We start from the raw sequence: 26,211 nt of genomic DNA on the forward strand, positions 1-26,211 counted from the left end.
ATGCATTTAATCTAGCAATACTATAGACCAATATGAACATCACTGGAATTTTTTTCATTTCAGATTAAAATGCAAGGGAGCATGCAGCACTACCCAAAATGGCAGGACAGTCTCCAAGGGAGCCTGGATAGACAGTTCTCCCTGCTGCATCGGCATTCCCCTTCTGTATCGTTGTCTTCTATTCAAGCTCAGGTAAACGCTATCTTTATTCTTTTACAAACAAATAATCTTTATTATTTTATTTGTAGTAAGTTTACCAAAGGGAAAAGCAGAAGTCAGAAACTGATGCCATCAGGTATGTGCAAGAGGTCAGTTATGCATAGAAAAATAAGTCTCCTTGTGAAATGAAGAGACAAGAAGCATAAAGTTTTCCCCAAGTATGTGGTGCCTTTCAAGTGCAATGAAGGAGATGCTTTCTCACATTTGCTGATTTTGCTAATGTATTATGTTTCAAACTGCATTCTCAGTAGTGATTGCATGCTTTTTCCAAAAGTATCTTACTTTTGGATGAATAACATGAACGACAAACTGACAGATTAATGAAAATTACCTGCATCTGGTTACATTTACAAGACTTTTAAAGCAGATGAAGTTACAGAGTTTAAAGACTTGCAAAACAAGCAGACATTACCTTATGAAAAGTCTGAGGCAAACAGCTTCTGGCTGAAAGAACTTCATAAATGTTTTTAAATTCACAGCTTCAGTAAACAACTTCTGTTCCACAGCAGAGAGTCACAGAATCTTAGGGGTTGGAAGGGACCTTGAAAGATCATCTAGTCCAACCCCCCTGCCAGAGCAGGATCACACAGAGCACATCACACAGAAACACGTACAGACAGGTTTTGAATGTCTCTAGTGAAGGAGACTCCACAACCTCTCTGGGCAGCCTGTTCCAGTGCTCTGTCACTCTCACAATAAAGAAGTTCTTCCTGATGTTTACATGGATCTTCCTATGCTCCAGTTTATACCCACTGCCCCTTGGCTATCACTGGACATCACTGAAAAAAGCCTGCCTCCATCCTCCTGACACTTGCCCTTAGCACATTTGTAAACATTGATGAGGTCACCCCTCAGTCTCCTCCAAGCTAAACAGACCCAGCTCCCTCAGGTTTTCCTCATAAGGGAGATATTCCACTCCTGTAATCATCTTTGTGGCTCTGCGCTGAACTCTTTCAAGCAGTTCCCTGTCCTTCTTGAACTGTGGGGCCCAGAACTGAACACACTACTCGAGATGCGGCCTCCCCAAGGCAGAATAGAGGGGAGGAGAACCTCCCTTGACCTACTAACCACACCCTTTCTAATATACTCCAGGATACCATTGGCCTTCTTGGCCACAAGGACACATGGCTGGCTCATGGTCATCCTCCTGTCCACCAGCACCCCCAGGTCCCTTTCTCCTACACTGCTCTCCAGACGGTCAGCCCCCAACATGTACTGGCCCATGGGGTTGTTCTTCCCCAGATGCAAGACTCTACACTTGCCCTTGTTGAATTTCATCAAGTTTCTCCCCGCCCAGCTCTCCAGCCTGTCTAGGTCTCACTGAATGGCAGCACAGCCTTCTGGTGTGTCAGCCAAACCTCCCAGTTTGCTGTCATTAGCAAACTTGCTGAGGGTATATTCTGTTCCCTCATCCAGGTCGTTGATGAAAATACTGAATTGTACTGAAGGAGAAATTCTGGGGAGCAAAACTCAGACCACTGATCAATTAATGGGAGGAGATATTCTGGCCCTTGTAGGTCGTAAACCATGGGAATAGAATGCAGCTAGGTGAAGTGGAAAAGCACTGACCCTGAGAAGCAGATAGTAAGAAGCCGCAGTAAATCTAACTAAGGCTATATTAGCAGAGGAATGTGCTAAGCCTGCGTTTAGATAAGGAATCTTGCGCTTAGCTAAAAAAGTAGCATTTTGACAAAGGCAGCCGATATGGAGTTACACTGAAAGCATGACTGGCGCGTGAACAGGTTAAGGGAACCAATGAAACAGGAACAGGATAAGCATGGACAGTGAAAATGTGTATAAAACGCAGCCTGTGTATAAAATAAATTACATTTTGCTTGCATCAAGCTGCGTCCCATCTCTCAATCGCTGCGTTGTACCAGTCCCAGTACCGACCCCTAAGGGACTCCACTAGTCACCAACCTCCAACTAGATTATGTCCCATTGACCACAACTCTCTGACTTCTTCCTTTCAACCAGTTCATGATCCACCTCACTACCTGACCATCAAGAGCACACTTCCTCAGTTTATCTACAAGAATGCTGTGGGAGACAGTGTCAAATGCTTTACTGAAATCAAGATAAACCACATCTACCACCCTACCATCATCTATCCACCTAGTTACTTCCTCATAGAAGGCTATAAGGTTGGTCAAACATGACTTTCCCTTCATAAAACCATTCTGACTGCTCTTAATGACCCCCTCATCCTTGATATGCCTACAGATAGTGACAAGAAGTTATTCCATCACCTTGCCAGGGATGGAGGTGAGGCTGACCGGTCTATAGTTACCCAGGTCTTCCTTCTTGCCCTTCTTGTAGACTGGAGTGACATTTGCTATCCTCCAGTCCTCAGGCACCTCTCCTGTTGCGTACAACTTACCAAAGATGATGGACAGTGGCCTAGCAATGACCTCTGCCAGTTTCCTCAGCACACACGGGTGCATTCCATCCGGACCCATTGATTTATGGATGTCTAGATTGCTCAACTGATCCCTAACCCAATCCTCATCTACCAAAGCAAACTGCTTCTTTATCCTGACTTTTTCTGGGACTAAGAACACTGAACTGGCATGCAAAGAATTCATTTGCAGGAGATGAAACTGTCTGCTATGGGAAACCAGTGGCTGTGAAAATTAGACTAATCACAGAATCACAGAATGTCTTGGGTTGGAAGGGACCTACAAAGGACATCTAGTCCAACTGCCCTACCATAAGCAGGGACAACTCCGACTAGACCAGATTGCTCAGAGTCCCATGAAGCTTGACTTTGTCCACAAATAGACCTGGGAGGCCTAGCAGGGTCTGTACAGCTACACAGAATTTGGTCACCACCAAATTGCACTAATAAGGACATTACTCTGCAGTACTGAATCAACAGGGGCTGCAAATCCACCTGCTTAATAATGCAGCTTGTCTGCTTATCTCAGCCCTCTTACCCCATAATCTGTCCACATTATAGCCACAACTTCCATCTGTAGATAGATTTTTTCCTTTGTGAAAAATGATAACTCGTTGACTCTCCAGGACTAAAACCTGGTCACCTTTCAGGCTTTCTATATCAGAATGATTGGTCATACCATATCACAAGTACAGTTTGATCTTTGCCTGGGAAATGCCCCAAAATACAGAGAAATCTCACAAGGAAAAGGGAGGCAAGGTTAAATTGTCGCAGTAAACCAAAACAAAACAAGCAAACAAACAAAAAAAACCCAACAAACAAAACACATGCAAAAAACCCACAACACATTAAACACAGAGTCTGAGAGAACACATCTGACTCCTATTTTAATGTAGCAAAAAAATCCAGAAAATTAAGATGATCAGGAGAAGTAGACTACCAGAACTGCACTTTTCTCAGGAAAATAATTGTAAGGAAGATGCACAGTTGAACAAAGCAAACAATCTGTCTTATCTCAGTCAATAAAGATAAAAGAAAAAACACCCAATGCCCCCAGCAGCTAACTGATGCTTTGGTATAATTCGCTAACACTTTAGAATGACATCTTCAACAGTGCTCTGAATTGCCATAATTCTGCCTTCATCCCAGTTTACAGTAAGAAAACATAAAAGTCATTGGAATTTGTTCTTTTGACTGTGAAGCAACAAGAATTAAAACCATGGAGAGATTTTCTACATTTCCAACATCAGTGTAACTTAAGCACTTTTTCTCAGCAATCATTCAGCTATTCTGAATCTCCATTGATGTAACTAAGACCAGAACTGGGTCCAAGAAAAAAAAATTGAAAAAAAATTATTTAAGTTTTGTGGATTTACCTATGACATATTTTCACCCAGCTGAAATTACAGTGTGCTACCAAAAAAAAAAAAAAAATCCATTAAAAAAACCCAAAACACCAAAACCCAAACATTTGGAATTTTACTGAGAATCAGATTTATCTCCCATACACACTTTTGATACAACATAAGAGTCTTTCATTTTTATTTTATTGATGCACATATATAAGTTCAACAGGCTCCTTTTCCAAAGAACGCATAGACAGCCAAGATTGAAATGGAGAACATGAAAGAGAATAATGCAAAATATAAAGCAACTAGGGAAAACTAAGGAGAGCCCTCAAGGGCATTACACAGATCAATAGTAGAAAAATATTTTAAGATCATGAAAAAAATATTGAAGTTAGTTACAAGATCTGAAATTAATCTATTCATTATTTATAATAATTATAAAAAATATTATAAAACTCATTTACCAGCAATAAAGACTTCAATAAATTAACAACGCACATATCCATTTCAGGACACTGGGCTGATAATGTTGCTAGTGAAATTATGTAAACTTTTTTTTTTTTGTCAGGCAACAGCTTCTGACAAATCACTCGGAAAGCAGTAGTTTTATTAAAATGCACATCTATTTCTACTCATACTACATTCTGCAAATTGCATACTTCACAGATGTAAAACATGACTATGTTCATAAAGCTAAGAGTTAAGTCTATGCAACAGAGCTTAGACAGGCTGAGATAGAAACAGCACATCCCCAGCTCATACTCTATACTCATATTTCAGCACACAGCCTGTCCCTGTGGACTGGCAGCAGAAGATTCAGGAAAAAGATTTAGATGAAAGAGAAAGGTCTCCAATTTGATGCACTTAAAGTTGAATATTCATTGCTTAATACAACACAATCAGTGTTTGCAATATATGAGTCTTGTTTAAAAATCTTTAGTAATTGCTTTACAAAATCAATTTTATTTTTTTTTTAAACACTACTAAACATGTATGAAATCTAAGGTGCCTCTTGGTGTACAACACATTGTTATTTCTGTGAATGCTGTGAAAATATTTTCTTATAGCAACCGGATTTGGTGGGTGTGATTGACTGACACAATTTAGATCTATGGTCTCCAAATTTTTTTTAGTTCATCCCTATTAGTAAAATGTTTCTAAGCACACCCACACACAAAGTATACATGTATTTATTTATAAGTCATTAACTTGTGTTACTAAATTTCTAGTATTTTCTTCCTGCACCCCAATGGACCATCTCATGCATCCCACTTTGGAGACCACTGAGCTAGATGACCCAAGTAATTTCAACAACTGCAGTGCTTTGGCTTACACAAAGCCCTGGGCTTCTTCCTTGCAGCACTGCAGAAAACAGTTTGATGCAGAAAACTGTAGTCCTTATGGTCAGATATAGTTAGCCACTGATAAGTACAGGCTGTCAAACTAAGGATTAGGTTCTGCATATCCATTCTGATTTTAAAACAAGGCAGCAATTGGAGAAACTAAATTAGTAGCCCCGTGAGCCACCGAGTAATCCATTGATATAAAACTATCTAAAGCACCATCAGAAAACAAAGCACAAAAGTATTAATGTATCAAAGTATTCAAGAGAGATTTTAAGGGGTTAAAATGAGACACATGACAGCATGATGCAAGGACATACACAAAGAGCAGGCATACTATGCTCTATAGTTCATACTATGCAGAATGAACCGATACATCTTCGGAAGCCCATTAAGTTCCAAAGGTTAAAATTAGTCTGGATAAGACTGAGGTGCCTTTAGCACAATGAGGAAAGGAAACTGAGAAGCAGTGGCTAGGATCAACACATACAGCATAGCCCAGGCACTTTTCCACAACGTTCACAGAGGATCACAATTCAGCATGCCTTAAATTGAGGCCTGCTCTGCACTGTTCAGGTAATTTAGATTATTTTTATCTGCTTAAGAATGCCGACATTTCAGTCACATAAAGGTCTTGCTATACCTCAGTATATATTTTATTCAGTATAACTCGATTTCTGTGACATTTTCCAAATTCAACTAACTGGGACTTCCAATGAATACAAAATACAGAAGATTACACAATGAATACAGAAGATTATCCTGCCAAGCGCATTACCATTTTTCTACAGCTCAGACTTGCATCTTACAAAAAGCAAATAGAACCAAATCTGTTCAATTTGACAATTAAAGCCCAGAACTACTTAGGGCTTGACTGTCTAGGAGATAATGGCTTTTGCCATGTGGTATTTCCACTGGTCAAAGTTTAACGAAGACAGTAAGCTTAGCTGTTCAAAGAGAGTGCATGCAATAAAGTATTTTCCATGCACGCACCTTGTGGTGAGAAAGCTTACACAACTGGAGTGCTATGATGGATGGAGTTAAGACCTTCAGGAGAGACAGGCAGGGAAGAGGAGAAAGGGACCTGCCTTCCACATGAAGAACAGCTCAGATGCATGGGGTCAGGCTTGGGTAAGAGCTTGTGGGTCAGGGCTGGAGAAGAAGTTGCTAAGCATGACGCTCTGGTGGGATGTCCTACAGACCCCTGACCAGGGGTAAGGAAGTACACTGAGCTTTCTCTCCTGAAGAAGTCTCTGTGTCACAGACCCCCATCTTCATTGGGAACTTTAATGTGTCTGGACACCAGCCATCCAGGAGATTGCTGAAGGGTGTCAAGGTTAACTTTGTGTTACACAGTATTGAATGCACCAAGTTGGATGGATGGACAGTGGGTGTTGTTGTAGTGACCATGAAATAATGGAGTCATGTTACTGAGGAGGGTGAGGCAGGAAGGTGAGTAGCAGAGGACAGATCCTGAGCTTCAGGAGAGCAGACTTGGGGTTGTTCAGGGAACCAGAAGGTAGAATACTATGGGAGTAAGCTCTGAAGGAAAAAGAATACCAGTAAAGTTGATTCTTCTCTGAGGAGAGCACCCTCAAGCACAAAAACAGTCCACCTCTGCACTCAGGAAACCAAGCAGACATATCAGGAGGACAACCTGGCAAAACAGGAAACCCATGTCAGAGCTCCAACACAAAACAGGCATCATACAGAGAATGGAAGCAGAGGCAGCCTACAAAGGGAGAAACAAGAAACACTGCCTGGATGTCTAAGAACTGTATCGGGGAAGCCAAAGCCCAGCTGGAGTTGAGACTTACCAGAAACATTAAAGGAAACAAGAATTTTTATGTGGTCCCCCACAGCCTCTTCCTGGAGAAACTGACTCATTTCAGCCTTGACAAGTGGTCTGTGGATGGGGAGCTGGCAGATGGACTGTACCCAGAGGGTGACAGTAAATAGTTCCTCCTCAAATTGGCAGCTGGTCACCAGTGTGGTCCCCCAGGGATTGATATTTGGATCATAAGTGACCTAGATGTTGGGATCAAGAGCACCCTGGTGAAGTTTGCTGATAACACCAACATGAGTGGAGAGCTTGACACTACAGAAGGGAGAGCCACCCTCCAGGATGACCTAGACAGGCTGGAGGACGTGGGCTAGGAGGAAGTTTATGAAGTTCAATGGGGATAAGTGCAAACTCCACCTGGTAGCACATAACCCCTGACTGCAGTTCAGATTGGGATCCTCCTGTCTGGAGAGCAGCCCTGTGGAAAGGGACCTGGGGGTCTTGGTGGATAACAGGCCCAACATGAGTGAGCAGTGTGCTGCAGCGGCAAAGAAAGCCAACAGGATGCTGGGCTGCATCAACAAGGGCATCACCAGCAGAGATCAAGAAGTCATCATCTCGCTTTACTCAGCACTTGTCAGACCACACCTGGAGTACTGCATTCAGTTCTGGTCCCTGCTCTACAAAAAGGATGCAGACAGGCTGGAGAGGGTCCAGAGAAGGGCCACAAGGATGATCAGAGGACTGGAGGACCTGCCATATGAGGACAGGCTGAGAAAACTGGGTTTGTTCAGCCTTAAGAAGGCTTAGAGGAGACCTTATTACCATGTTCCAGTACTTGAAGGGTGGCTATCAAGAATATGGAGACTCCCTGTTTAAAAGGAGTCACATGGAAAGACACAGAGTAATGGGTACAAGTTGCTCCTGGGGAGATTCCAATTGGGTACAAGAGGTAAATTTTTCACCACAAGGACAATCAAACATTGGAATAATCTCCCAAGGCAAGTGGTAAATTCCCCCAAATTGGACATTTTAAGTCTCAGCATGACAGAGTGGTGAGCCATCTCATATAAACTACAGTAGTGCCCAGAAAGGTTGGACCAGATGTCCCTTCCAACCCAGCATTCTGATTCTCTGATTCTAAGAAAATAGTCCACTATTACATCAGAAGTAAAAGACTGAAAAGAGAAAACATGGAACCACTGCTGAATGGAGTGGATGACTTAGTCACAATCCCCTCTCAAAAAATTACTCTGCTCTTTGAACTTGGAAAAAACAAGAGAAGTTAATGGCTTTCATTTGAAACTGTTCTGCCTTCATCCTCTGCACTGCCATTGTAAGAGAGGCACTCAGAAATTTACACTCCAGGGCTACTAGTAGAGCAACTTGTATTTTTACAATGAAATTTACTGTCACCTTCAATTTTGTTTCTTGTCATAAAATCTCTCCAAAGGGAAAATAAAATATATCACAACTTCTTTTTCCAGTTTTCCCCTAAAAATGATAGTCATGCAACTCTCAGTGGAAGTCTTGAAAGTAGTGACCTCAGAAGACTTTTCTTTTACATCATAAATCAGGGAGCTGTGTTTAAATGTTTTATTGTAATAGTTGAAACTATTTTGCCCTACCAAGCCCCAAAGTTGAAGGTAACAGTTTTATTATTCCAAACACTGGTTACAGAGCAGCTGCTGTTCCGTAGCAGAACAGCAGCCTTCTGCACCAAGCAGAGTGCTCTGTGCTTCTGCAGAGTGTGCTGTATTGCAGCACTGTGCAATTCCATTTCCTCAAAGCTTTTGGGACTCAGGAAACACCTCTCTGACAAAGGAGGAAAAATATGAGTTCTACAAAACACATCAGGCAAAGAAGTTTTCTGTGGTTTATTTTCCATAGAGCCATGCATTCCAATTCCTGCTGTTTTCTTCAGACTAAGTGGTTTATAGGCCCATAAGTATATGCCTCAGTATATTGTTGCCTTAGAATATGACTAGAATGTGACAGAAACTGCATTTAAGAAAAGTTGAATTACCCAGAAAACTTACTTAAAGGGCATTTGAATTTTACAGCTGAAGATACTCTGTCCTTAAAGAAAACATACTGTGCTAGTATGATTCCACGAATTTTCCACTTTCCAGGAGCACAGCCTTAAAAAAAAAAATTACTGCCCTTCCTGTACTGTGACAATCACAGAATCACAGAATGTCAGGTGTTGGAAGGAACCTCAAAAAATCACCCAGTCCAACCCCCCTGCCAGAGCAAGCTCACCTAGAGCTGGTCACACAGGAACACATGGGTTTTGAATGCCTCCAGAGGGGACTCCATAACCTTTCTGGGCAGCCTGTTCCAGTGCCCTGTCACCTTCTCAGTGAGAAAGTTTTTCCATATGTTTACACGGAACCTCCTATGCTCCAGCTTGCACCTGCTGTCCCTGATGTCCTTGTCCTATCATTGGACACCACTGAAAACAGCCTGGCTCCATCCTCCTGACACTCGCCCTTCATGTATTTGTAAACATTGATGAGGTCACCCCTCAGTCTCCTCTTCTCCAAGCTAAGGAGACCCAGCTCCCTCAACCTTTCCTCATCAGGGAGATGTTCTACTCCCTTAATCACCTTTGTGGCTCTGTGCTGGACTCTTTCAAGCAGTTCCCTGTCCTTCTTGAACTGAGGGGCCCAGAACTGGCTGTTGGTGTGGAAAATAAGACTATCCCCATGGACCAGCTTGAGGAAAATGAAATGGCTCTGGACAGGAGAGGGGTCAAGCTGCATATTAGCAGTGGTGTCCTGAAGTCTAGGCTATGTGGAGAGAGATGCTTAGGGCTTCAGTCCTACATGTCCTCTCTGAACCTGACTGCTGCGCTGGACAATGCTGGCACCTGCGAGAAGGGTGGCAAAGGCCGAGGCAGGCCAGGGCACGAGCGGTAACGTGCCTGTCGGATACAGGCCGCAGCTCACCTCAGCAGCCTAAAGCACACGTGTTTCACACGACGCCCTTGTATCCCACGCGTTATCTCGCCCTGAGAAAAGTACATTTCACAAGCGCGAAAAAGCAAAAATGTTGGATCAGAACAGCTCGGAAGAAGCAGGACTGACTTCTCTGCACCGTCATCTAGCAGAAAGAAACCTTCACCCAGCAGGCTGCCAGCCCGGCCTCCCAGGCTCCTCTGCCACCACGGGCTGCTCGGGGGGGCTGACAGCCCCTCACAACCTGCCCGCTCTCTATTTGCTACGTAAGACGTCGATTCACTTTGCGCGTGGGAAGGTGTCAGCAGACAAGGGCGACAGGACCCATCCCGGCCGCTCGCCAGAAGCACCTTCAGCGCCCGAGGTAGGCGTCCGCATCCACCCGGAGGCCGACCCGAGAGCGGCGGCTCCGCCCGCGCAGCGCCGCCGGGCCCAGGCCCCGCCGCCCGGGCCGCCTCCCGGCGCCACGGCCACGCCCCGGGCCGGGCGGGGCGGCCGCTCTGCACACGGCCCTGCCCGCTGGCAGGCGCTGCTCTGTGACGCAGCGGGCCGGCGCGCGGCCCGTGCCCGCGGGCGGCCCGGCGGGCAGGCGGAGCCAGCGTGCTGGCGGGCCGAGCGTGCGGGCCGCGCCCCCCGCGCTCCTCGCCGCCCCTAGGCTGCACCGCGCATGCCCCGGAGGCCGGCGGGGGCTGAGAGGAAGGGGGGGCGGAGCCGGAGCCGGTGGGCGGGCACGGCTTCCTCCACCGCCTCCTCTTCCTCCTCCTCCGCCTCGTCTTCCTCCTCCTCCTCGTCTTCCCCGCCTCCCTCCCGCCTGCGCCTTCTCGCCCTCCGCCCCCAGCGCACGGCGCGTCTCGCCTCACGCCGCCGCCGCCGCCGCCGCCAGTGCCGCCGCCGCTGCAGGAACAAAGGAGAGAAGTGGCGGTGCCGCCAGCTCCGCGCCCCGCGCTCTCCCGCCCTCCGCTCTCCTGGCAGCCACCCGGAGCCGCCCGCCCCTCCTTTTCTCACACCTGCCGCGGGGTTTCTGGCCCCCGCCGGGAACAGGTAGGTGAGCAGCGACGGGCTGGGCTGGGCTTCACAGGACCCTCATGGCGGCGGGCTGTCCCCGGGCCTCCCCGCGGGCCGTCTCGCCGCCCTCCGCCTCTCGCGGCGGCCTCCTCCTGCCCGGCCCGGGCGCAGGGGGAGGCGGCGGCACGGGGTGGTGTGGGACAGCGCCGGCGGCCAGACAGTGAGGTTTCCGTGGCCGCTGGCTGCAAGGCCGCGGGGGCCGGGAGCGGCGCGGGGCCTGGAGGCGGCCGCGCCGAGCGTGACTCAGGCTTGTTAGGAGCGGCCTGGCCCCGCTTCCCCGGCCGGTCACCCCTGCACGCTTCTCAGCCCGCCAGCCTCCGGTCATTTGTGTTGCGGTATCTTAGGCGGAGGAGACGGGGGGCAGGCTGCAGGAGCAATTCAGAGGTACCGCGCTGCGGGCGCTTGGCAGCGGCTCCCCTTTTGTCTGGCTCACCCAGCCGGGGCCTGCGGGTAGCGCCCCGCGTCGGCCCGCCTTCTCCGTGCCGGCCCCTCCGCCCCTCTTCCCCCGAACAGGGGGGGAAGATGAACAGCAGGGGCCTCGATGAACCCGCTTTGTTACGCGTCCGTGTTTCTCTTGCGTAACTGTGGGCGCTCTCCGAGGAGAGGACGTTGATGCGAGGAAGTGTTTAAGTCAGTAAGCCCACGGCTGACGCCGTTCCCGGGTGTCAGGGTTGATTTCGGTGGGCGTTGGGGGCTTTATTTCCGTCGTTACCGGAGCCCGGCGGGAGCTCCCGGTGGGAGCCGGGCTGTGCCGGGATGGCCCCGTCATCGCCTCGGGGGCGAGGGGCGGGCTCGGAGCTCGGCCCCTGTCGGGATTTACGCTCCGCTCTGAGTTTCGCTGCTAATGGCGAGGACTAGCGGCGTGAACTGCTGCTGGAGAGAACGTGTTGATTGGAAAGGCCCCTTCTTTTTGTCCCAGGGCTAAAGCACCTGGTACGACTGGTCGCAGAACGAGGCCTTTTTATTTTGTACTACCGCTCTCCCAAGGAGAATAGTTGGGTTTAACCGCCCACCCCCAAGGTCGCGGGGGGCATTTGTGACCCGGCGGCCGGCCGCTGGCTGCCGCCCCGGTTCGCGCTCAGCCGCCCTCCGTGCGCGCTGGCGGGGAAGATGGCTGTTGGGGGCGACGGGCGCTGCGTGTCCTGGATTGAAATTTCAGCGTCCGCACTCCCCTTTCGCCCCCTGGTAGGGAAGGCTAATCGGATTTCGTAGGCTTTCTCCTCCTCCCGCCGCGGCTCGCAGCCGGCTGCCCACGGGAGGCGGCCGCAGGGGGCGGCCGGAGCGGCGGAGCGCCGGGGCCCGGCCGGTGGCGGGCGGCTGACAGGCGGAAGCCGGGCCCTGGCCCACGTGACCCGGCGGGGGCGGCTCAGCTGGCCGCCGGAACGGCGAGCGGAGAGGGGCAGGACGGGCCGTGGTGCGGTAGCAGAGCCAGCCGGGCGAGTGCGTGGCGGCCGGGTTCCTGCTGGCGGTAGGCGCTTTTAGAAGAAGCAGGGGTGACAAGCCGGGCACCTTGCAAGGGTTGGAAAAGCAGGGCTTCCTCAGCCTTGGGTAACGAGGATTTGACCTTTCAGTTACGGGTGTGCATTTCAAGTCGTGAAAGAAAGTGCTGACAGAGGAGCTGCGGAGACTCCTGTTTGTCATAGGTTGATACGCGCCTTAACCCCCACAGCTGGATTTAGTGAGTGGTGAAACATATTCACAGCATATTCATTTGGAAGTGGAGCCAGGACGCTGAGGTGTGTGGTAACGGTGTGTTTGAGAGCACTTTAAGCTTACCTGCCTAATACAAGGGCAGAAGTACAATCTTTGTTTATATTATAGACATAGGCATACAATATAGATGACCAAGTTTTTTTAGATTTCTCTAGCTTGGTCATGGTTTGTTCTGACTCTTGACTGGTATGTATGGCTGTAAAACTACCAGATTAAGTGTGAAGCTGTTTTGTAGTCTTGAAACTATCTATTCTGTGAAAGTATTACAGAGACACAAATAATGCAACTATTTGTACCTGGAAAACGAGGCTTCCTGACCACCAGCAGGCAAGCAGATGAATTTTGCTTGTTTACTTTTTCCTGCCCTTGTTTTACATTGATTCTAGAAAATGAGTTTAATTAGACAAAGGCAGCTGTCAGTTGCAGTTTCATACTAGTTGAATGTAAGTTTACTACTTGCAGTATGGGTTTTCTTAGTTAAAAGAAGTATATTTTTCTGTACACTGTAACGAACTTCCTCTCTGCATATTTAACTTCTCACAAGCATCAGCAGTCATATATCTCTTATAATCATATAACCACAGAATATGCTGAGTTGGAAGGTCCCCATCAGGATCATCGAGTCCACCTCCTGTCCCTGTGTAGAGCCCCCCAGGAATCTCACCAGGTGCCTGAGAGCATCATCCAAATGCTTCCTGAACTCAGGCAGGCTTGGTGCTGTGACCACTTCCCTGGGGAGCTTGTTCCAGTGCTCAACCACCCTCTGGGTGAAAAGCCTTTTCCTGATAACCAACCTAAACCTCCCCTGATTCAGCTCCCTGCCGTTTCACCCAGTCCTGTCACTGGTCACAGGAGTGAAGAGATCAGGACCTGCCCCAGCTCTTCCCCTTCTGAGGAAGCTGTAGACTGCAATGAGGTCACCCCTCAGCCTCCTCCATTAAGAGACTTACTGTGACTGATTCTTATTGTGACTGTTCCTGAATAGGAAGACAGAAATCTAGAGACTACACTAAAATGTCTCCAGCTGCCAGATACAATATTTCTAGTATATTTAAATTATGGGAGGAAGAGTGCAGTATTCTTAAGTGTCCTCAATTTTTAGCAGATTGCTTGATTACTGTGTTCCAGTTTTATTGCCCTTGGGAATCAAGGATTTGGTTGCTGTTCAGTTTTTCTACTAACCTTGCCTGGCAGAGGTTAACCAGCAATGAAGGTGAAGTATTTTGGTTCCCAGCTTCTGCAGTTCATGGCAGAGAGTTAGCATTGTCTGCCATTGGGAGGCCCAGAGTCTTGGTATAACTATATTAAAGAACTTGACTGGCATTTTTTGCCTGTTTTTTTAAATGTGTAGGCTGTGTAGCTGAACATACTCAACAGTTTGAAGTTGTTTTTTTTTTTCTTTTGGAAGAATAAAACCTGCTCTAAGCTTACGGTTTGAAGGGCCCATTGTACACGTGTTGTTGCCAGTTAGTACTCCGTATCAGGTTTCATACACAATTTAAGCAGTGTTCAGGACCTTGTTTTGGAAATTCCTTCTAAAGGTACGAATACAGACTTTAAATGGCTACTGCCAATATTTCAAGGATTTTTATTCTGTTTGACAAGTGTATTGTGAGAGTAGGAACTGCTAAAACCGGAATTAACAAAGAAATCATGCAAGATCCAACATTTTCAGTACTGTCAGATCTACTGGAGTTGGGGAAAAAAAGAAGCTATGTTACTTCCAAGAACTGTTTGGTAGACGTGAACTTTGTCTTGCTTATTCTGCATATCCCTGTTAGTGCACAGTTTGGTAATAAAGGGCTTTTTTCACTGTCTAATTGGACTTGGTCATAACCTGTACATGTAGCTCAGTGCCCAACAAGTACATTATTACTCAGTATTAGTATGATGACACTTGTCTCTTAAGGGTTCGTAATGATGTTACTTAGCAGTAAAATTGCAGTATTGAATGATATGTTAACATCCATATAACCGTCTTTAAGAATGCTGATACCACTTTTGGAGGGCAGAGTGAGCTGACATACTATAATTCTGTGGCACTATAATTGATTTTGGTGACATGCCAGCATCTAATGCAGTTCTTGGTTTTATTTACAGCATCGAAATGACTCAGGAGACAAACCAGACCCCAGGACCCATGTTGTGTAGTACAGGATGTGGATTTTATGGAAATCCTAGGACAAATGGGATGTGTTCTGTTTGCTACAAAGAGCATCTTCAGCGTCAGCAGAATAGTGGCAGAATCAGCCCAATGGGTAAGGGTGCACGGTGGGTTGGTTTTGGTTTTGGGTTTTCTGACTTCTTTTAAAATAAAACATATTATGAGGAATCTCAGTGTTTTTCATGAGAACTTCTGAAAGCTTTGTACTAAAACAGTATCAACGAGAATACTGCTTTAAATCACAGTAAAGATAAAAATACATTTCTATGTGATGTGTTCTCTCCTGCTTGGCATTCAGCCAGAACTTGCTTTTCCACTTATCTTCTGTAGTTTGGTTGTTAATGGTGTAGCCTGTCTTTATGTAAGAAATAATATGCAGGATTAGGGAAGATTGTATGCAGACAGCTCATAGCTGTATATGAGAATATTTGGCTATATTTTGCAGTTTGTTCATGACTGACTTGTCAAATTCCTGTTACATAGGAACAGCCAGTGGTTCAAACAGTCCTACCTCAGACTCTGCATCTGTACAGAGAGCAGACACTAGCTTAAACAACTGTGAAGGTGCTGCTGGCAGCACATCTGAAAAATCAAGGTAAGATGATGGTATTTGAAGTTTGAATGAGCTGTGAGTGTGCAACAAGTTGAAGGCCTGCAGCAATCCTGCCCTATTGCAGTGAGTTTCTGCAGAAGAAAAAGTGACAGTCTACCCCACAGCGCTTTTTAAATCTCTGTAAATGAGAACTGATGAAAATATTTGGTGTTGGGCTGCTACATTTAAAAATACTGTTTTGATTTATCTAGGGGAGTATTTGCTACAGGTTTGACTGTTTTCTTCTAGGGAAACTAAAATAGAGTAAAAAATACGTTTTGAATGTAGTAGAAGCAGGGATCAGGAACATGTTTCAGTAGTCATTCAAGACGTAGCTATTTAATGAGTCTGGACAGTTTAAGCTTATATTATGAATGCAAAACTAACATAAATTATGTGTTCCACTGTATTTAAACAGAAATGTGCCTGTTGCCGCTTTGCCTGTAACGCAGCAAATGACAGAAATGAGCATTTCAAGAGAGGAAAAACTACCGCCGAAGACAGAGACTGAGCCAGGTATGTTTGTAGAGTAACACTGAGTACAACTGGTGACTTAGTGGAGGCTGAGGGTTTATTTACTTTCAGAGTATCCTGTTGTTAGTGGTGGTTTTGAACTGTTAAGGTGATTTTTAAGGATGCTTTTTTGAGTATGCTGTCATCTGAATCAAGAAAAAGGTCTCGTGTTGCAATAGTTTTCAGATGCATGTTCAATGTTAGTAAAAAAAAAATAAAAAATTATACTTGTGAGGGTGGCTCCCAAACCTTTGTTTTTAAAACTAAGACACTCTGAAATTGTGTTTGGGCAAGGTGTTCAGTTTTGAAGTCAAGATGTTGAGATTTCTCTATTATCTAGCAGTACAATTCTTGCTGACTCATGGCACTCAAAATGGCTTGTGTTTGGAGAATGGAGTTCTTAATAAATTCCATTTTACAGAAGAGTGAGCCTGTGGGTGAAGGCAATACGTAATTTAAGATAATGTCAAAAGCTGCTTAAGTTCTTTAATTGAGTAATCATTAAATATAAGCAAAGCATTGTTCTGCAACTGTAGGGTACTTGCAGCCTTAATTGCTGGGTGTGACTTGTCAATTTAAAAGTATTAATCTTGTACTGGAAGGTTTCAGCTGCAGTAAATAAAGCGTAAACTATTTATTGGAGGAAAGCAGGAAAGAACAGCTTTCTTGGCTACAACTAGTGATGTAAATTCATATAAATTTGTTCCAATATCTTAACACACCTGTTCTGTGCTTACACATATCCACATTAATTTAATAGTTCTGAAACAGTCTTAAAAACACTAACAGCCAAAGTTTAGTAGGAAATCTGTTCACTCAAGCTGAAGAAAAATCCATTTTTTTCGTTTAAGTCAGTGAGGTGAAAATTGCAGAAGATGCTACTCTGCACTGTGTAGAATTTTTTTATCTAGATTTATCTTTGAAAGCAAAGTCTGCTTGAACACCGGATACTTAATTTCTCTGTATTTGTACAGAGGATGTTACAATTTGCAGTAAGTCATGCTAAATCCAGATTCTGTGATGCGAGCTGAGATACAGTTAGAGAATAGATAGGGGTTTTCATAATTAATAGACTGAGAGGAGATTTTTTGAAGTATTAACTTAGTGTAACTGATATCACCTGCAGAGGCTTTCTTTATGCAACTGAGAAATAATTCAGACTTTGCTACAATATTTATAAACCCATCTGGCTTTGTTATGAATTTCTACCTGATATGTGGCAAGCAGGAAAGAGGAATATGAAAAATGGTAGCAGTGGTGAAGTAGTAGGTGACTTTACTGTTAATAGAACTGCCAGGAGGAATTTGTCACTTGGCCAGGTGTGAAAAACAATCTTCAGTTGTTATTATTAACATATTACGTGTTTTTCAGGTACTGTGGGTCATCTGTGTAATAGGTAGTGTTCACACTGCACTCTGTTGATCAGAATAGGTGGGAAAATCCAAAAGCCACTGAAGATACTTAAGTATTGTAAATAATATCAGAGTAAAAGCTGTCACAAGTTTGTGTAGAGATCACTGGAAAAACTGCCAGAGAACTTTAAAGTGTCTGGAAAAAAATTGTGGAACAAAACTGCCTGCCTGAGTACATACCGTAACCTTGTGAAAGAGCCTCAGCTGCTGCAACACCCGAGTTCCTTTTTAAGTATTACGGTTTGACAGACTGTAGACAGCATAGGATAGTGTCATTGTTTACTGTTTTTAGTGTTTGTTGGACATCTAAAATAGTGTTGACTGTATTCAGTGGCATGTTGAGTGCTGTCTTGCAGGCAGGAGAAGCTGTTCTAGACTCCTAATAAAAATCCCTGTCACATCTGGACTAGTTGCATTTTTCTTCTCTTCTTTTTTCCATCAGCATCCAATATGTTTTCGTGTCTCCCCTCAAGGAGGACCTGAAACAATGGCAGCTAATTTGCATTGGCTTATCATACTGTCTATAAGGTGTGATGCTACGGTCATGAAAATACAGCATAGTTGAAAGCACAGTCTGATCCTAGCAACTGAATTTCATAACCATCCATCAGACAATAACAGATCATGATCAAACTATGTAGCCTTCAAGCAATGTAGCTTGCTCTCCTTTTATGTTTTCAACAGTATGAAGTCACGTTCTCTTCTGCCGGGTTGGCATTAGCAGATGAAATTTTGGATATTTCCCTTAGAAGCCAGAAAGTTAATAATACAGTTACATTTGGCCAACCAATTTTCTTTTTTTAGCAGTCTGCAGCATAAAATTATACTTGTTTACTTTTGGAATTGAAGCAACTGACTTGAGAAGGTGGTGAAGCTGAGAATGATGAACCGATTATGCTTAAAAGGCTTATTTTTTCATTGGTGGTGGTTGGATTTTTCTGCTTTTTTTTTTTTTCCTTTGCTCAAGTAGAGATTACAACCTGGATTTTCATTCAGAACAAATCCAGTGCTAAGACAATCAATTATGTCTTAACATTTGAAGAAAAAAAGGGTATAACGAACCTAGCTGGTTGTAATTCACAAGTCTAGTGTGTTATGTTTTCTTGTAACTTGTAGTTTCTTAGTTTGACTTGGTGGTTGCAGTTTTATAATTGAACAGTGGCATGTGTCCAGTGCACTTGAGTGTTTTAACAGCTCATAAGTCAGATATCTAAAGGTCTTTATGTCCAGACTCAAATTTGTAAGTGAGCGCTATTTACCAGAATACTTTCAATAGGGTTTGATACTCTTGTACACTTTTTGTTAAGGATTGAATTCTAATACAGTCTTGACCAAGGTCAGACTATACCCAGAGCATTCTAGAAATGTGATTCATAGTTGCTTTATTGCTGTGCTAAGTTACAGGAACTAGGTGCAAATCCTAGCAAACTCTTTTCCTCCCTTGTGTTACACTAACAGAGCAGTGTATCTACCAAGTTGGTGAGGCATAATGGAGCCCTTCCTTAAGAAGGTTTGGTTTTTTAGCAGGTATTCAAATGGAAATAAAAGATTTGTACAAAAAAGAATTGCATAGTAACCACTAAAAATAAACTGTTTTGAAAACAAGTATTTTAAACAATAATTGTTTCAAGTTAGAGCATATTTTTAGCATTTTCTTGTGCTTTTTTTTGGTCATTACCTTGCTGAATGAGGAGCCCCAGTCAGCTTGATCAGTGTTTCCAGGTGTAATTAGTAACAGTATGTGTATCACAGGTGTGGAGTTGGTTGGGGTTTGTTTATTGTTTTGGTTTTTTTTTTAAACCCAGTAATAGCTCTGGTTTAGGGAGCAGTGTGATTTTTGTAAAGCCACAGCTGCAGAGTAGCACTACTTACAAAGAACCAGAAATTCAACCCACTATGATCTTGTGTCAAATGCACATTTTAGAAATACCCAGATACTGTTAGCTTACTGCATAATTCCATCCATGCTGTAGCTTACTCTTTCTGTTACTGAAATAATTAGCTTCAGAAGACAGCAGGCAATGGTGACTGGCTTACTTGTCTCTTGGCTTTCTACCAAGCCAGTGTAATTATAGAGTTATTTTACAGTTATCCTGCATTCAGGTTGAGACCCTGTTAGGGATTACCCATACATATATTATAGTAGAACCAGTTTGCTTTATCTGATGTGTACAGTGTGTTGCAGGTAATACTGTAAGATGCCAGTTCATGAGAGATGGTAGGCTTAAGGTGGTCACTACATAACATTCCTCAGATTTTGTTGTAATGAGTGTCTTGTTAATTCTGATTTGTTTTCACACATGGCTATAGTATTTTAACATGTTGCTACCTCTGGGTAGTTCCTTTGTGGTTGTTGGTATAATTGTCTGATGTAACAACTGTCTTATGTTTAAAATAAATAGCTCATCTTCATGTTTCCCATGTCTGCTGTAACTTCAGTAGACATCCCTGATAGAAACAGTTCTGAAACAGAACCAGTAGCCTCTTCTAAACCTTGAAGCTGTCTACCTTGGAAAATAAGTCTGGGGACCCCGCTGTTGGTCCTGTGCTAGCTGGTCATACGATGCTGTTAGTATTTTAACAGTAGTATAGCACAGACATTAAGTTTTCATGGCCATCAAGTTAAACCATATTCCTGTGTGATACTGTGATGGGAGGGTATTTTTACACTGTGTTAATGTAACAGTAAAGATACTCAATGCACCTTTTGCTTGTAAGACTTTGTTCTGCTGTTTTGCTTACCACTAGTACTGTGAAAGTCATGCTGTTTAAGCTGTTCATATCTTATTTTGGTTAACTTTTGTTTAGTCAGAGAAGTTTCTAAAAAGTTCTTTGTGTTACTTTGATAAGCCTTTCTGTTTTTTTATATGGGGAGGGTTAAAAGTAATATTGCTTTATTTTCATAAAGTTTTATTCAGTTGAAACATTGGATTCATTCCTTTCCAGTGGGAAATCTTGGTGGGAAAATAGCTGCAGTAGGCATGCTTTTTTTGCAGCAGCCATACATGTTTATATAAGGAAAAAAGCTGGTTTTAGAGTGTCTTAATTTTGAGTGGCAGTCCCACATAGTCACTGTAGCTTAATACTTTGAGTTCTGAGAACTTTGTTTTCTAGTTTGTAGGATGTTTCTGTGTATAGGTTGAGTAGCTCTTGTGCTGTGGCATGGAGCTAACTTGTCTCATCAGTGGACTTTCTGTTTCTTTGTTCCTTCTGTAGAGACTCGTTGGGGGGTGTTTTCAGGCCCCTCTCTAATACTAGGATTACGTTAGTCTTTATTATCCTAGCAGATTGGTGATAGTCTTCCTGGTGCATGATGGTAATGCATGTTACAGTGCCCAGAGGTAATAATTTAAGACCAAGATAATAGTCAATATAGACCTACCTAGTTCTGGAAATCTGTTGCCCTTAATTTTTTTGCCTTTGTAATAGTAGAACTGGTTTGGTAATATTCCAGTTGAGTAAACCTGATTGGGTAACCTCAAGAGGCAAAGGTTGGGAAGAAAAATTACCAAGGTAGTGAAGAGGGAGGGGTACATGTCAACAGGAATTCTGTTTAAGTGATAAAACCTGTTTTAGTGGCGAGTGCTTTGCTTCAGCTGAACACTGTTATATAGAGGAAGCAAGTCTTCAGGCACCAGTAACCACTGTTTTCCAACTTTCAGAATTTGTTCAGTTATTCATTCCATGGTGATCATAGAGCAATCATTTGGAGCACTTTGCCTTATGATTAACACTCTAATTTCTGGCATAAAATTAACTTTATATGTTGACAACTGAAGTTGTACATACCCCATTGATGTTGCTTCTGTGCTAAAATAAGCTGTTGTCAAGATATTTAACTGATGTACCTATATTGACTCCTGCTGTCATGACAAAACAGCTACAATGTATGGTATTTTTCATCTGAGCCACAGGCTGATGAAAATGCATTTTTATTCAGAGATTTAAGTAAGGGGCAGGCAGCATTGCGTCTGTCCTAGTCATTATTCAGAAGCACATTTGTGAAGGTTTAACATGATAAAAGCTCATCATCAGACTTAAATCTCCTGGCATAAAAAAAAAACAAATTTGAACATTTTAATTTGGATTTAGAGATCTATGTCCCATCATGTCTTGGAACCTTTTAGTGCCCATTACTGCACATAGTGTACTGCTTTTCCTTCTTGGAATGTGTGTTAGTTGTGGGGGAAAGATCTTGTTAAGCAGCCCTTCCAGGAAATGTCCCTCTACAGTTTTTTTAGGATCAGTTTCCAGTTCCTGGCCTGCCAGTTGTCAGTTTCTGCTTGCAACGGAAGAAGTATACCTGTAGTGTCTTGTAACGTTTTCCCTTAGGTGGGTTTGTTCTCAGTGTGTTTGTACACTGATCTGTTAGGCTAGCTCTTTGCCTTGGTGATTCTTGGGAAGTTGCCGTTTCCACTTCCTTGTTCCGCCTCCTTTTCAGTGTGTTAGGCAGTCATAAGGGTTGCTTCTCTTCTTGTTTTTATTATCTCTTGGTGCGTGTTGGACGTGACTTTAATTATTTAGGTCAGTGTTGATTAGTCTCTTCTGCATTTTCTTTTGCATCTGATGGAAGCAACATGCATGCTCCCAGGACTCATAAGATGGTTCTGATGGAGTTAAGGCTTTCCTCTGACTATACGCAAAATTGCAAAGTATGCTTTGGTTCCTCTTTTTCATGTTCCATGGCTTACAATGAGCATTTAATTTTTAAACAAATTAGCAACACAACAAATCTAAAAGGAGTTTAACCATGTGTTTTAGGAGGCATTTGTTTTTTGGTTTTCTTAAGGCCAAGGGGCATAGTGTCCAATAAGTTTACACTGTGATACTGTTGCGTTTTAACCTGTTCTTTGTTTACACACATTCAGATTAAGTGATTCTGAGCATTGCTTTTCTTGGGATTTAAGGACAAATTCAGAGAATCATATGTCTTCATGTAGAAAATGTTAATCCTTAAGACTAAGAAAAATTGTTTTCTCAAACAAAAGCAGCAGCAGAAACTACTCCAAAAAATACTAACAGCAGTAGTGATTGTAGTGCTAGTGCTGTCATAGTTTTCCAAGCCCTCAGACCTGACAACATAGCACTGACACTGAACTTCCTAAACTTTTTTAAAAACAGGGAAGTGCAGGTGACAAAAAATAAGGTAGTAAACAGCCTTAGTTCTTTGTCAGGACTGTTGCTATAACATAATGTATAGGTAAACTTTTTTTTATTATGAGTAATGAAGGTTTCTTGTAACCTCTGGGAGCTTGTCACTTCTTGTTTAGATTATGAAGTCCTGACTGGGGGCTGTCTTGTTTGAATAGTAAATTGTGATGCTTTTTAGGTGTTACCAGTAATAATGAGCTGTATCTTAGAATGCCTATGAACATGGTAATACAAACCCATTTCTTGATAACAGTTAAGTCCATAAAGCTTGTATACCCCCCATTTATTCTGGAATGCATTTTGTAGGGTTTTTTTATTTTAGAACAATATATGTCGTCATACAGCTGGGAGTCTACAGAAAACTACCAGGAGCAGGTGTTAAAGTTGTGTACAAAAACACCTCTCAGATTTTCTCAATTTCAGTTTGGATATAAGTAAAATATTCTTTTTTTCTAAGTTTGATTGAAAAAAAAATAATTTGAACAAAAGGAACATATTCATGAAAGGTCACACAAGGACAGATTTTTGTCCTTCAGAAAGTGATGTCTTGAGTTTTGTCTGAAGGTGTTAATGAGAAAGGTAACTGAAAAGTTACTCATTTTGACTATACCTACCTGAGCATTGAAGCTGAATACAGTACAAAAATGCAGCTATTCAAGTGTAAATCTGCATTTTGTTCTTTAAATTGCTGAAAGTGTCAAATGTGAGGGCTTTTTTGAACTGTGTTTTGTAGCTGTGTTTCGGATCTGTCACAGAATCAGTGGCTTGCTGGCTGTTGTCTTTGTGAATTGTTTTAGCTGTCTGACCTGACAACTGCAGAGGCAGAGTAACCCAGTACTGTTGTAGTATCATATTCTTGAATTTCGTTTGTTACTATTAAAGTCTGTATAGGCATCCCCTCTGTTCAGTAACTTCAGCCCTGAGAGTAGTTACTGTTTAGATTAAACATTACTTGATCATAATATTTTTTAAAAAATATTAAATACGTAGATGGAACTTCTGGAGTGCTTTCTAAACCCTTAACACCAGTATACACCTGTACAGGTGTAACAGGTGAATGTCTTATGTTCTCTAGCTGATGGAAATTTGGATAAAACCTGGTTGTCTTTTGTAGAGTCAAAAAGGAAGAATAGAGTACCTAAAAATCCCTATTCCTGATTTGTATTTTCATAGGCTAGTTTATTAAGTACTTCTGACAACAAACATTCAGGTTTTTAGTAGGGGAAATTAATCCTTAAGAAATGCATAAATGCTACTGAATAGCTAGTGAAGTCAAGAAAAGGCAATTCAACCTTTATTTCCTTTGCTTGCCTCAACAGTTGTTACTCAACCAAGCCCATCAGTTTCTCAGCCTAGTACTTCGCAGAGTGAAGAGAGAGCTCCTGAACTACCCAAACCAAAGAAGAACAGATGTTTCATGTGCAGAAAGAAGGTTGGCCTTACAGGTGTGAGAATACTTTGTCAATTTTGAACATATGTCTATGACTTAAGAAAGTAACTGTAATATTAAACTTACCTGGTTGTTTAGGGTCCAAACAACATAGTACAGGTCTTCATTTTTCTTACTCTGTCTATCTACTCATGGCAAAGACATGTCTTTACAGCAACTAAGCCCTTAATTTACAGCTTTATTTAATATGAAGCACCCTAGTGACATTGCTTCTTTTTCTTTGTACAGGATTTGACTGCCGATGTGGAAACTTGTTTTGTGGACTTCACCGTTATTCTGACAAGCATAACTGCCCATATGATTACAAAGCAGAAGCTGCAGCAAAAATCAGGAAAGAGAATCCAGTTGTGGTGGCTGAAAAAATCCAGAGAATATAAGTTAACCTGCTCATTAAAAGACTGACTGACTTTGTTTGTTTTTGATATATCCTAGGAAAGCATAAAAGAGCAGGTGCATGGCCATCTTCCTTTGTTCTCCAAAGTTTTACTTTTAGTCTTGTCTGTCTTAATGATATTTAAGAATGTTTGAGTGTTTGTTACAGGCAAAATTGGATAGATACAGCCCTTGGAAATATGCATGCCCTCATCAGAATGTAATTGGATGATCAGAAACTTGCCCAGGAATACACACAGAGAGGACAGACTCTCTAGCTCACGTGCCAAACAGATGTATGCTGTCTGCATGGTTGCAACAGATCTGCCTTGTGAGATGTGTTTGAGGTATATAATCTCTGGCTAGCGTTATGTGCCTGTTTTGGAGAAGAATACATCAAAAAGGTTGGCAGTCTACTTCTGTGATTTAAAATCTCATTCTAATTTGAGTTTCCACGCTCCGTTGTGTTTTCCAGCAGAATGAAAACTACGTAGAGGAGTCCACCATCCCAATAAGATAAGGATTGGTGCCATATTTAAGAAAGTTGCTTATGAATTGCACTGAGAAGAATGGAAAAAATCTGATACATATTGAGAAGAAAACTGTTTTGAGAGAGATAATACTGATTTTAGAACTAAATAGGTTCCCAAAGGAAATGTCCTGCTTGGAGCTTATGAACTGGCCTGCAATTGAGTTGTTTGCTTTTCCTTGATTATCTAAAAATGTTTTGTAGCACAATATTGTAAGATTGGTTTACCAAAAAAGTCACTTTTTTTTAACCATACCACTGCAGCTCTATGAAGCATCACGTCTGAGTAAGTTGCTGAAGTATTAGAGCAGTTTCTTATTCATATACTACTTACATTCTGTGTGTTCTGAGTTCAAAAGAATATTAGGACTTAATTTTCTCTAGTTTTAAGTGTAACAGTTGCACTGTTCTGCATGGAAAACCATAGCCAACATGGCTGCTGTAGACTTCAGTTGTAGCTGGAACCACTCTTGGAGGGCTGCTTTATAATTTTGAATTGTACTTGGATGTAGGACTGTAGTGTTCTTGGGTGTATTGCATGGGCTGCATTATCTACAGCATTGTACAATAACAACTCTAGAAAAGGCAGTATATTTCACTGATGCTTGTCTGGTAATATCACTTCTGTGTTATAATGGAAGGGTTTTTTGTGATGTATGAAACTTGTGTTTTTTATATAAACAACTACAGTTTAGACTAGTGTTGTGATAATACCTGTTCTCATCTGTAAATAGTTATGTATGTATACAAGGCACTACTCCTGAACCTTCTTATTTCTATCGCAGTGGTCAGTCTTAGTTTTTACTTCACTATTAAAAGCATCAGGTTTTTTTGCATTTAACTATGTTCTGAGTTATTAGATATGCAAACATGTACAGATAGTTCATATTTATGTATTGCACATAATCATGCTACTCAGCATCTATGCTATATTGTATTATGTAAATAATAAAAATCATGTACAGAAGGAAATACTTCCTTTTGTGATAGTTCATTTGTTTTAGTTATTGCTGTAGTCAGAAAGTGACATTGTAGAGGTAGTGGGGCAAAGTTACAGATCTATCAAAGTTACATCTATGCTTATAGATGTCTCTATGCTTAAGCCTGTCTGTGTCATTGTTTCTTATTTGGGTATACCAACGTCTTGTAAAGTAGCTTACATGAGCAGGTAGAATACATGTAACTATTTAATGGCCTG

The 26,211-nt window shown here is 42.7% G+C and overlaps 2 protein-coding genes across 4 annotated transcripts in view; one reads left to right on the plus strand and one right to left on the minus strand.

Moving 5' to 3' along the window:
* The window catches only part of TMC1 (transmembrane channel like 1), a 124,726-nt gene extending 115,285 nt beyond the window's left edge, over positions 1-9,441 (minus strand). Inside the window, exons 1-2 of the mRNA XM_051643289.1 lie at positions 9,355-9,441; positions 6,303-6,966 (exon numbers count right to left, since the gene is read on the minus strand). The gene's annotated coding sequence lies outside the window, so the exon portion shown is untranslated. The remainder of the gene's footprint in view (positions 1-6,302; positions 6,967-9,354) is intronic.
* Positions 9,442-10,830: 1,389 nt separating this feature from the next.
* Positions 10,831-25,985, plus strand: ZFAND5 (zinc finger AN1-type containing 5). Of its 3 annotated transcripts, none has more exons than XM_051643219.1 (6): positions 10,831-11,093; positions 14,931-15,088; positions 15,478-15,589; positions 16,005-16,102; positions 23,982-24,107; positions 24,341-25,985. In XM_051643219.1, exons 2-6 carry the CDS (start codon positions 14,938-14,940, stop codon positions 24,487-24,489), a joined length of 636 nt encoding a protein of 211 aa, XP_051499179.1. In that variant the 5' UTR covers positions 10,831-11,093; positions 14,931-14,937; the 3' UTR covers positions 24,490-25,985. The 3 variants fall into 3 exon arrangements, with proteins under 3 accessions (XP_051499179.1, XP_051499181.1, XP_051499180.1); XM_051643221.1 differs by lacking the exon at positions 10,831-11,093 and adding an exon at positions 12,566-12,585; XM_051643220.1 differs by lacking the exon at positions 10,831-11,093 and adding an exon at positions 12,637-12,853.
* Positions 25,986-26,211: the final 226 nt, after the last annotated feature.

Source organism: Apus apus, chromosome Z, assembly GCF_020740795.1.
Source record: "Apus apus isolate bApuApu2 chromosome Z, bApuApu2.pri.cur, whole genome shotgun sequence".
Taxonomy (NCBI): domain Eukaryota; kingdom Metazoa; phylum Chordata; class Aves; order Apodiformes; family Apodidae; genus Apus; species Apus apus.